The sequence below is a fragment of the Tauraco erythrolophus genome, chromosome 15, assembly GCF_009769465.1.
Source record: "Tauraco erythrolophus isolate bTauEry1 chromosome 15, bTauEry1.pri, whole genome shotgun sequence".
Taxonomy (NCBI): domain Eukaryota; kingdom Metazoa; phylum Chordata; class Aves; order Musophagiformes; family Musophagidae; genus Tauraco; species Tauraco erythrolophus.
The window spans coordinates 4,014,108-4,026,293 of NC_141479.1; the positions used below are offsets into that span (position 1 = coordinate 4,014,108).

At 44.6% G+C, this 12,186-nt stretch overlaps 1 protein-coding gene across 2 annotated transcripts in view; it reads right to left on the reverse strand.

Annotated features, from left to right (window-relative positions):
* Positions 1-11,053, reverse strand: part of SLC6A2 (solute carrier family 6 member 2) — a 71,756-nt gene extending 60,703 nt beyond the window's left edge. Inside the window, exons 1-2 of one of the 2 annotated variants that reach the window (XM_086620682.1) lie at positions 11,024-11,053; positions 8,797-9,094 (exon numbers count right to left, since the gene is read on the reverse strand). In XM_086620682.1, coding sequence (XP_086476808.1) covers positions 8,797-9,094; positions 11,024-11,053 — 328 coding nt within the window. Of the gene's footprint in view, positions 1-8,796; positions 9,254-11,023 lie in introns of those variants that run through there. The other variant, XM_086620681.1, reaches the window with a different exon arrangement.
* Between the last annotated feature and the right edge of the window lie 1,133 nt (positions 11,054-12,186).

Below are 12,186 nucleotides of genomic sequence, written 5' to 3' on the forward strand. Positions count from 1 at the left end.
TTTTACGGGAGTTAAGATGCTGAATTATACTACAGTTATATCTCCAGAATTTCCATGAGAACAGGGATTATTCAGCATTACTGGGGGTCTAGGCCCTTTTGGTGCTGATTTCCTGAAGGACTTGGATGTCTGTGTTTAGAAAGCCAAGTTTTGAGTGTCAGTAAAGCCTTTCATTTGAAACTATTCTGGTTTGGCACCAGTGCGTAAGATCTGCACAACTAGGATGAAATATTGCCATGAAAGGTTCAAGACTTAACTCTGAGACAGGGAGAAGGAAAGGGGAAGATTAAGGAGTTGTAGTTGGAGGAGGGAATTATAGGTTGTCAAGACATGGGTAATAAGCTGCTAACAGGAATCCTTTGTCTCCAAATGCCCTGAGGAAGGGAAACTGAAGGTATATGATCACTGTGATATTCCTGGAATCTTTACATACTCTTCATTGAAACTGGATTGGGGTAGTAGAGTTGTCCTGAATACAACTTATTTCAGCTCTAATAATAATAATTTCTTGTTGTCACATTTCAAGTCAAGAAGTCAAGAGTTAGTTGCAAGATTCCCTCAAATCCATTATCATGGTTTTGTATATTCTATATGAAGGATACATACAGAGAGAATGGAAAGTACTAAAAGCAAGTAGTACTAAAAGATCTAGAAGAGTATTACAAAGGGACTCCATTTAAATATTTCTCCTGTCTCCTGAATGACAGTATTTTAATGTAAATATATCTCTAAGTATAGAATTTATTTGGTTATGGTTTATTATTTTGTAATAGTGCTGAGAGCAATTAGGTACAACATCATCTAATAATTACAGTGTCTGTAAATGCTAAGGAGTGTACACTGCAAACTGATATTAGAGAGCCATACTACAGTTCTTAACTATTTAATCTGTTGGTTAACCTGCGACAAAGGCTTTAGAACTGGGAGCTGCTGACGTGCTTCCCTTTAGACATAGCAAAAATGAAGGCCTGAGCTATTTGATGTTGCTTCTCAGAACTGCTCAAAATTCTTTAAACCTTTTGTTTCCATTTTAATTCACAGCAAGAGGTCCAGTAATTTGTGGACTGATTTTTAACCATCATTTCCCTCACAGCATATCTAAACATTGGCTAAAGCTGTATGTTCCCTCTGCTCTTACGTGTAAGCAGTTGAATTAGCATTCTGTTTCATGTCGGTGTAAGCATGGGGAGGAAAGTATCTGTCTTGAAATAACATCTTTTCAGCGCTGGAGCTGTGTTCCGATATTCACTGAACTGACAGACAGTTTTGTGGTGTTCTGCCAAAAGATGAAAGGGAGGCTCTGCCCCAAAGCCATGTAGGCCATGTCGCAGTCTCCTTAGAGGTATTTTGGTTTCTTCACTAAAGGGGCTGTTGGCTGCTACACTCCTAATATGGCCTTTCTATTTTCCATTGCTCCCAGCAAATTTAATAAAAAGTTTAAAAAGATGTGAGAAAACAGACTAGAAACAGATGAAGCTGAAGTGCCTGCTATTTCAGCTTGAATGAGTATCCAAAACCTGAGATCCCTAGCCAAACTCCTGTGCCTGTTTTAATAGGTGTTAATATGAAAGTAGAAGGCTTCCTAATGCAACCTTCAGAATGTACTTGCCCGGGAGGGATATCTGTCTTATTGGAATGGCTTTCTAGTGATGTTTTGGTACTTCAGTTTCTTGCCAGAACTGAAAAGGACATACAGGAATGAAGGGAGAGGGGAAGACCTTAAACAGAGATTTTAAATTTCCAAACAACTGAAGTAAGTTTACTATGTGATGTCTTTTCTGTCTCATTTTAGAATAAAGTGCTTCTGTGAGTGGTAATGGAAATGTGGTCATTCAGCATGCTTAGAAAGAGGTGTCCGCTTTTGTAAGAACAGCTCATTTGGTTCACAGCAGGGTTCTTTTGTCTCGGTAATGTAGAGGAGCTAAGGTGGAAAACCGGTTCTGGTGATGGATTAGGGCACTCCTTAGATCAGTCCTGAATGCTTGCCCTGCATTGATCACAGGATGCTTCTCTTGAGATGTAACCTCAAGCTAAATACTATGAATCTTGTCTGGAACCTTTCTGTGTTTATGTATCTCTAGAACCTTTGTAAAATTATCAATCCAAGAGTTTCTAGAATTGTTCAGGGACAAATAACTTCACTGCTCAGCCAAATATTTAGCTGAGAGTCCATGTAGTGTACCACTTGGACACTATTTCATGGTATCTTGCCCCAGAGTCGGAAACTAGAATTTAGAATTGATAAAAGATTTGGCTGAGAAAGATTCGGTTCTTCCTTATCAAGTATTGATAATGCTTCATATGTAATAGATGTATAACATGGTAGCTTACAACCCTGCAGACATTACAGTTCTGAAGATTTGTTTTGCGGAGCCAACAAGACATGTAGGTGAGAACAGGAATTTCAGAGAAGCAGTTGGAAAGTGACATGTGAGCTACAGAGCAGGTGAGCCTAGGTCAATCTCTGCTCTGTGTGCTCCAGATGAGTAGTGCCTGACCAAGGAAAAGAAAGAGAAGTCATGAAGTCACCTGGGAAAGGGAGGAGAACAACTGTGCGTTGGCCACTGAATCTAGCTCTGGGGAAGGAGGTACTGTCACACCATACAACTGAACATTGTCCCCAGTGTCACACCATGCCCAGGAGCCCAAAGCTCAAGGCCACAGTGCAATCAGCATAACAGTTTAACCCATCTGAGGTCACTGGTTTGATGCACTAACGGGGATAGAAAACCCCTTATTAGGAAACCAGAATCACTACATTTGCATCCAATCTTTGAGTGATTGATGAGTCAAACTCTTGGCGTAGGCTTCGCAGTGAGATGACTTCAAAGTTGATTTATTATTATCATCATCAATGCTATTTTGGAATGTAAACCCTGATATTACAATGCAAAGGTCATCCACCTTTGAAGTGTGAAGTGCCAGATCATATTCTTTCTCAAAAAAGTGATTAAATTCGCTGGCAGACACTTGGCAAAAAGCAAGAGGCAGAGCCTAGTATAAAGGTAAGGTGCTGCTCGTCAGCATTCTAGCTTGCTTTTGGTGGAGCAGTGCACGGACCAGGCTCACAGCTCTGTGGGAGGTGCCACTTTCACAAGTGTCAATCTCAATGTGCGACAGCTCTTGGCTCCTGCCTTTGTGCTGGCCCTGTCTGGTGATGTTTGGATTTGGCTGTAGGCTGGCTGTGGTACCTGTGCTGTGGGCTGCTCAGTCCTGCATTGCAGCTTATGGAAATAGGAGTGGGAAAGGGAGCATTAGGGTAAACTGTAAGATGCTTCTGTTCTAAAGTGAATTGATTGCTGGTGAACTGTTGCCTCATCCCTGGAAGTGTTCAAGGCCAGGTTGGATGAGGCTTTGGGCTACCTGGTGTAGTGGAGGGTGTCCCTGCCCATGGCAGGGGGGTTGGAACTAGATGATCTTTAAGGTCCCTTCCAACCCAAACCATTCTATGTTCTATGAAGCAAACAATTTTTTCTAAACATACTGAGGTCTAAAACCACTTGAAAAACAATGCTTCATAGGAGATTAAAAGTGTATATTATGATAGCTAGAGAACTGTTAAAATATTTATCTGCAGCTATTCGTAAATTCGTGAAAAGCTTAATCTGATTCTTATGATACAGTAAGTCTCCAGTGACTAATCCGACAATTACATGCTTCCTAATGAGTAGTCTGAACATGACTGACCTTGCAAATACTTTGGCTCACAAAAAAAACGTACTTCATGTTAGTAAATTCTTTTTCCACAGATTTCAATGGGAAATTTTAATTTTTCCTATGACTATGCAGGAAAATGAAACAAAAATGAACATTTCATACTAAAAGTATCTTGTATGAAAACTACAATAGCTTTGTTAACTGAGCATCATCCTCCCCCACTGTGAGCACATCAGTTAATCGTACTAGGCGTTACTCAACTTCATTTGGCATCAGTAAAATTTTAGATATAATCCAAATATCAGGGTAAATCTTTCCCTAAGTTGATTAGAGTCTAATTTTAATACTTTTCTTATTCTTTAATTCAGCATAGCCTCTTACAGAACTGGGGAGCACTTAAAAGGCTGGATGTGTTATAAGGACTTGTTTGAAGTACGTCAGTGTTGACCACTTACAAAGTCATATAGCTAGGGAGCCTCTTTTTTTTTTTAAAAAAAAAAACACAAACAAAAAGAAAAATGGGCTTTTCCCAAAGATGAGTTATAATGAGGATATAGCACTTGTGAGAATAGCCAGTAGAAATGACCGTAGTTGATGATTTCTCCAGTGACATACACTGCTCTTTGGAACTCTCACAAATGGACTGCACAGAAAGTATTTGCTTTGCTACAAACAGTGCTTTTCCGTTGTGTTGCGAGGAGCAGCCAAATACGTGTGAGTTGTGGTGTTTATTGATCAGCCAAACTGACAAGGCGATGTTTGAGAATTTCCCCTTCTGGAGCGTTGCCTTATCTGCTTAACGAGACCTTGTAGAATTTTACCATGTGTACAGAGCCTCTCTGTCATATTACAAAGTAGTTTAGAACACATAGCAGGCATATCCTGCTTCCAAGAAGTCAGTGTGGGCAAGATTTCATCCAGTCGGTTCGTACTAAACTGTCCTGAAAGTTTTCTGTGCGTCGTTTCGTATTATAATACAGCCACTGAATCTGTCTCTGCCTGTGTAAGGCAGACAGGTCCTGTGGAAGTAGGTAACTGATGCAAAAAATAAGCACTCTAGGTTTTTAGATCTTATTAAAGATTGAGAATTATTTTTTTTGTAGCAGAGGAATGTTTCCAAAAATCACAGTTGTTCACAGAAGGGTTACATTCTGCCATCTATCTTTGTGCAGAAGTCCCATTGGGGTCTCTCAGCAGGCTGCTCCCAAAACACAGATGTTTCTGGCTAGTCATTCAGCATTCTAGTGCTGCTGGATGCTTCTTACTTTCTAGCTTTTACTGGGAGCTTGTTAAAATACAAATAGGGTTTTTTAACACCACCAATGCTGTCTCCAAAGTTACCTAACATAAAAAAGTCTGTATAAACTACCACTGGGTGGTGTATGCCTCATGTAAGTAAAACTCACTGAAGTAAACTATCGGGAGTTTTGTATGTGTGGAACTTCAAGATCTAACCCAAAAGCCTGTATGTCTAGTTTTTAATCAGGAAACTTCCCTGGAGTTTATCAAAGAAACTCAAGGATTTGGCTAGGAAGAGGGCAGGGATGTGTACGCATCCATGCCCTTGTAAAATTCAGCTTCGAATGAGGGAATACAGAGTGTATTTATACTTTCCTTCTGAGATCCTGTAAGTTCTCACGCTTTATTGAGAGCCACCTATTTTTACAAGCATGGAAAGGCCCTTAGTGTGTCTGCTGGCATCTTAAATTAATCATAGCCAGTCTTAGGAGCATAACAGTCCACACGTCACTCGCATCACTTTTTTCAGATGTAAAGTGGGATGCCATTTTCTACCAGTTCCAAGTCTTTGACGCTGTTGTTCAACATTTAAGAGTGTTTGTAGAACCTTTGTGGGTTTAGATTTTGGAGGGATAACAGAATTTCTTTTTGCTGGATAACGCAAGCTATGCTGAAAACAAGTGTTAAAATACCTTAGTGGCTCATGTGTGTTTACTCACGGCATTGCAACATGCTTCCTTTTCTCTGCCTATTTTGTATCAATTTGTCGAAGATATACCAATTCATAACCCACATTTGACTGTCTAAAGTCAGCTCTAGTTAAATTGCTGAGGCTGAGTAATCGCTGAGGCTTTCAGAATGAAGAGAAACTGAGAGGAAGAAGAAAGGAAAGCTTTTTTGTTCCACTGATTTACTTTATACATGCCATCCAATTCAAGTTTAATCTGTTGGTTTGGTTTTTCTTTTATCTAGTAGCTCCTTATAAATACCAAATGGCAAACTGTAACCCTATTATGAGCTTCTTGTAAAACTTTTTTGAAGAGCAAATCTGAGCATGCTATACAAGCATAGAAATGACACCCAATTTTGTCTCTTTTGCTTGCTTGGCAGCCCAGCAAAACTACTAAGATAATGAAATTAAATGTTCTTCATGTCTGTTAGTACTTTATTTTTATTACATCTAATGTATGGAGATACATAAACCAGAGTTATATGAAACCCATTGGATTATTTTTTTGAGGTAGCAAAACTTGCTATAGTGCTAAAAAGGTTCCCTCCTGCAGTAGCAGTGTGGAAAAAAAATGTTTAAGAATATCTGTGACTTAGGACTAGAAAGAAAGCAATGAAATCCAACAGTATCCCATAGCTCTGTCTGTTGCCTCATGTTCTTTGCTCTTGTAAGAAAATATCCCCATAGAGCAATCAAGCTCCCAAATGCAGTTTGACAGAGAAAAGGGACTGAGTTGGCTTGAAACTCAGTACTTTTAGAGCCTGAATGTCTTACAGGAGTTTCTACTAAACAAAATTGATACATATATATACACCAATGGATGGAAATTTAAGATAGCATAGAAACAATTGTTGTAAAGAGAAGCTGTTAACCAGTCCCTGGCTATATTTCCATTCCCCAGTTCTCAGAGCAGGGTCTATACTGGAAAGTCTATCGTGACTGATACGCTGATGACCATACTCTATCAAACAGCATAGAAAAATAAAAATAATCTCAATATCTAGATATGATTAAATGTCATTAAGTCAAATACAATCAAGTTGTGAAAACTAGTTTGTCCCCCTGTTAGCCATAGCTGATGTGTCTTTGTCCAGCTCAGCTGGCTGATGTCCTCTCCATGAGAACACCTCCTTTGGAAAAGCCCATTGTTGATGGGTTTTGATCATTGGGATTATTTTATCTTTAATTTTATGGTAAAATTAGTCTTTTAAGAGCCAGTAAAGGATGTTGTGATATTATGTATGCATTTGGGAATGATGTCCTAGGTGTTGATTGAGATGCTTCATACTGCGATTTGGTCTCTGTTGAAGAGCAGAGTAAGTAAGTGCTTATAATCTCTGTATCGGTACACAGTTCTCAGTCATTTGATAGACTTTGACAGCAAAGGGCCTCCCTAGCTTTGCCTGTAAAGGTCTCTTTTCACTTTGATGGTATGGAAGAACTGGTGCAAACTTTTCACTGAAAGGTACCTCTTGTGGCTGTGAAGTAAGTAGTTGGCTGTCCCTCCACTGCAACTTGGAAGTATTTGAATTAAAAGATGCTACCGAAGACCCAGGTTTCTCTGGCTGAATTGAAGTAAGATAATACATGGAGACTAAACAAAATGCAAGAGTTGCAGACTGTTACCTCCTGTGCCTGAGCTAGCAGCAAATTATAAAGGAAGCAGGTTAGGAAATTAAGTGACCCAAAATACGATAGAAGAGAGTTCCAGTACTCTTGGTGTCACCTTGTGCAATGTGAGATAGGAGACTATATCTTTTTCCCTAAAAATTGGAAGATGACCTGGAGATCTGGCAATGGTGCGTATGTACTGAGTGGCATGAATGATGCTGCTGCTACGCTCACACCTGCCACTGTGGGAGCCTGCTGGGTTCATGATGCATTGTGCTGCTGTAGTGCGAATTGCTGGAATTATTTTTGGACATAATGAAGTAAGGATGGAGGTTATTTTTCAGTACTAACTACTTTCTTCAGCCTGGCTGGGTGGTGCGCAGGGAGATTTTCTGACTCCTCTCAGAAGTTTTGGAGGTACTAAACTAGACCAAGTTTTTCAGTACCAGCCCTTTCTAGTATCCTATAGTGTTCCAAGGACAGGTGTAATTCCATGTTAATTGATAGGGATTTTCCCATCCTGTAGTCCTCTTTTCACAGGAAGCAAGTATTTATGCTACAAGTGTGAACCATTAGCCTTTATCACCAGGCAACCACGCTATCGAGACACACACAACTATCTTACAGAACATGCTTTCTATCTCGCAGGTCTTCTATCTGTATCATTTGCCGTTCACACACACAGTCCTCCATCTGCTGGGCAGGGGCTGTTCTTCCCATGTGTGGTTGGAAAGCACCCCAGGCACCTGCCCGGCTTGCAGATGGTGTTACTCCATCACAGCGTGGAGTCATCGCTGACAACACAGTGGATTTCAGGGAGATGAAAGGGGATGGTGGAGTTAAGGTCTTACTGAAGATGTGCCCAACAGTCTGAGCCAACTGCAGTTATTGTGTGTCGTTTTTTCTGTTGCTGCTATCATAGCCAAACCGTGCAGGAGGGGAGGTTTTGTCTGTAAAAAGTCTCCTACCTACTTGGGGGTGGGGGGAGACGACAGACAGACAGACAGAACCCCCAGTCTGCAGAATGGAGGGCAGAAATCCTGACCCGCGTTAAAACTGCCCCAAAGAAACCATTCCCTGGTGCGGCGCTAACTTTCTAGAAGCCTTTTTCTCTCCTCAAGTGGTTTTGGTGGTTTTTTCCCCTCTTGGTGCTATTTTTTTGCGAACGAAAAAAGTGTTAAGCAGGCTGAAGCGGCAGCAGAAGGCGAATACGCCTGTGCTCAAAACTAAGTTCAACTCCGAGCGGTGTGCGAGCGATCCTGACCGTGAGGGAGCGGCGGGGAGCGGCGCCCCGGGAGCTCTCGGGGCCCGGGGCCGCGGCGGGTGCCCCGCTCGCCGGGACGCGCGGTGCCGGGTGGCCAAGGGAGGAGCAGGGCAGCGCTGGGGCAGAGCGGCAGTGCCGCCGCTCCTCCCTTCGCCACCCGGCACCGCTCCCGGGCACAGCGGGGTGAGCCGCGGCTCTTGGCTTTGCCCCTGAAACTCCGGGAAGAAGGGGATGCCGCCCGTGCGGCTTTGGGGTTTGGGACCGGGGAGAAAGACCTCGCAAGCGGTGCTCTTACCCCCTCCATTTTTGTAGCAGAGGTAGGGAAATCGCCAGACGTTGGCCAGGTCCACGGCGAAGCCGATGACGGAGAGGAGGAAGTCGATCTTCTTGCCCCAGGTCTCCCTGTCCTGGGCGCCGTAGCGCGGCGCGGGGGCGGCGGGCAGGAGGCTGCTGCTGGTGTACTGCACCCCGTTGTGCTCCTTCACCAGGATCAGCTCCACGTCCTTCCTGGGGGGCGGCGGCCCGGCGCGCTCCGGCAAGGGGGCCACCACCGACACTTTGCGGTCGGGCTGGATCTGTTTGTTCATCCTTGCCTTAAACATCCAGAGAGAGCGAGCTGAGGAGGGGGAGCGGGCGAGGCGGGGTGTGGGAGCGCAGATAACGGAAGTGCACTTCCCGCTGGAGGCGACTCCGCGCTCCAGCCCGCCGGTGTCAGCGCGGCAGGAGCGAGGCACGGCCGTAATAAGAGCCATGCAAATGAGGCGGGAGAGGGGGGACCGCGGCGCCCGCGCCCGCCAGGGTGCCCCCGGGGAGCGGGGCTTCCCGCGCCCTTCCTCCGCGGGGCAGCGGCCGGCAGCCGGGCGCGGCGCCGCTGCCCGCAGCCTGCGAGCCAAGGGCGCACCTGGGCACCCGCCCGCCGCCGCTGGAGACCGAGCTGGAGCCTCCCGACCCGCGCCCTGAGCCGGCTGAGCCAGGGAGAGCGGGGCCGGCCGGAGCCCCGCACCGTCCGGGGCCCCGCGCTGCGCCGTGCCCACCAGCAGCGGTGTCGCTTTAGCGTTGGACAATTAGGGCTTGTCCTGCCGCGAACTACGGGGCACTCGGAGCTGCTTCTTCCCGCCAGGCACAGTACGCGTCCCCGGTCAAGCAATCTGAAAGTGCCGTTAGCGGGCAACAGGTAGAGCTAGTTTGGATTGCCCGCTTCCCTTCTTTCCCGGCTGAGCTGCAGTACAGAGGCAGCTTCCCCTTGTCTGCTAGCACGGCTTTAGTTAAACAGTAGAATTTGGCTTTGGACATCAGAACCTGGTGGGGTGCAGGTTGAATGGCAGGGCTGGATACTGCTAATATTCCCACACGAGGACTGATGGATGTCTGGCTTTTTCTTTCCTGGAAAGCGTGGGGCTGGTAGGATTCAGTTGTCAGGTTGAAGTATTTGCAGGACATTAGCTATCTGCTGCTATTCCAAATGGGACTTGGGTCTTTTAGGTGTAAAATGAGCAAAGAATTAGCTGGCAGAACAACAGTGATTCATGCCAGAAGTTGGCTAAATACCACTGCAGAAAGGGGTTTCCAGGGGCTCTTCCTGCTACAGCTGTGAGCAGTAACTATGTTCAGCGTCTGTTTAGGGAATAAAATTTCATCACAAAAGGCAGAAACCGGCTTCCCCTCTCCAGTATTAAATAGCTTCCCTTCCACGTGGCATCAACAAGAATAGGTCAGACTGTAGAGGATTCTCGGTGGTGTCACAGCCTGCTGTTCTTACTCACTCTGCTAGGACTGATAATACCGTATTATAATTGTAATATATGAAGAGGCGCCAGTCAGAGTTTGCAAGGAACACCAGGAATGTGAAAAAGAATCCCAAGTCCAAGTTAAAGCTTGTGTATTGGCATCTTCTCTTCAGGCCACAGACTACAAAGATGCTAGCAAGACAGCTATTGACGATTTGCAGATTTTCTGCCTTCACAAAAAGCTCTTGGTTCAAGCTCCAAGATCCAAGCTGTGACTTGGATCCTAAAGCTCTTGTCTGGGTGAAGTATTTGAGCAGTGGCTGTAGTGTTTCAGAGCAATTGCATGCTTAAAACACGCAGCTCGTGCTCTCTTTCTATTACTCCGTGGTTTCCTTACTTCATCCTCTCTGAATACACCACAGAAAACCATTTGCTCTCTTTTTTTTGATACTTCATGCCATACGTGCTGCAAGTACTTCCCCTGTGCACAGTCATTACATAGTACCCTGTGAACACTCGCTGTGTGCCCATGCAGTACAACCCACATTTTTACACTCATGTGCAGCTACACTGCTGCCTACTCATGCCATCAATCAGTCACCGCCACTCAGTGCATCAAATCCATACTCGTCTTGTGTGCAGTGCCCCCAAATATGCCCACGTTCCCCTGCGTTCCAGTGAGCCTGCATGCCCGTTCTCCCATAGCAAAGAAAGGACAAGCTCTGTTCTGGGCGTAAGGCGAGAGCCTCCGCTCCCAGCTGCAGAGCCCTGAAGCCATCTTGCTGACAGACTCACCAGGTAGCACTGGGGATGTCTCTGTCCCATTCCCTGGTACCTGTGGGGAGGGGGAAGATGACTGAAGGGGTATTCTTTCTTCTTGGCTCCACCACTCTGGGACTGCAGTCTCTCTGGGAGCTGAAGCTGCAGCCTAGCCTGTAAGGAGCTTTTTAAACCTGGTTCCCCTCTCTCCACGTGACTATTACTGCCTTAATAATCCACACAGACTTCCTATGCTAGACAGCAGCACTCACATATTGCTTCTGGAAAAATAAGGCCTTGCTAAGGAACACCCTTTTCCCCACAAGGTCTCAATTAGCTGAGCTTGATCATGATGTCTGTAGTGGGAGGAATCTAGAAAGCCCCCGCTTATTTCCTAAGAGAATTAAGTAACTGTGCATATATATATGCCTTTAGTTCTTGCATGGAAAGTGTGCACAATCTGGTTAATGTAATATGTGCTGCACCCTCAAGGTAAGAAAGTCCTCAATTGGATTTTATAAAAAAGTTGCTTAATCTTGAATCTGTCTGGATCTTGTTATGCCTAATGGAGCCTGACAGCGGGTAGAGTTGAACTCAGAGAAGGGAATATTGTATTTAGAAACCTCAATGGAGGCAGGCAAGATGGCAGGCGCTTAGTGATATTCCAGTGTTGACTGGGAAATAGGCTATAGTTTATTTTAGAAAATAGTCAGGTGTTGCTAGGTTAGTCATTGATTATTCGAATTCTTGTCTATCATTTGCTTTGCAACATATAGGAGAATGCGCTGTATGCTTTAACAGTACGATGGGATTGTCACTCTCATACGTTTGTGTCTATAAAGAAAAAACAAGAAAAAACCACAATGAACAACAATTCAGTGTGTGCTTCCAGATCTCCGTTTGCTGCAGGTGTGAAGTTTGCTGTTCTTGTAGGCAGCAGGGTTTGAATTCTCCACCTTCAGCAGCACAGCCCTCTGCCACTTAGACCACAGGAGCTGGCTCCTCTCCTTCCTATGAACTTGCTTTTGAGCAGTGTTGTATCAAGCAGTGTTCCAGTATGTTGGAACTCGCACTTTACGGTTGGTGCATCTGAGAGAGTCTTCCTTCATGTTATGTCTGTTACACTTGATGGAAGAGCTTGGTAGCCGAGCTAAACAAAACAGTGACTGAGAGGGGGTACGATTGCTTTATAAATAAAT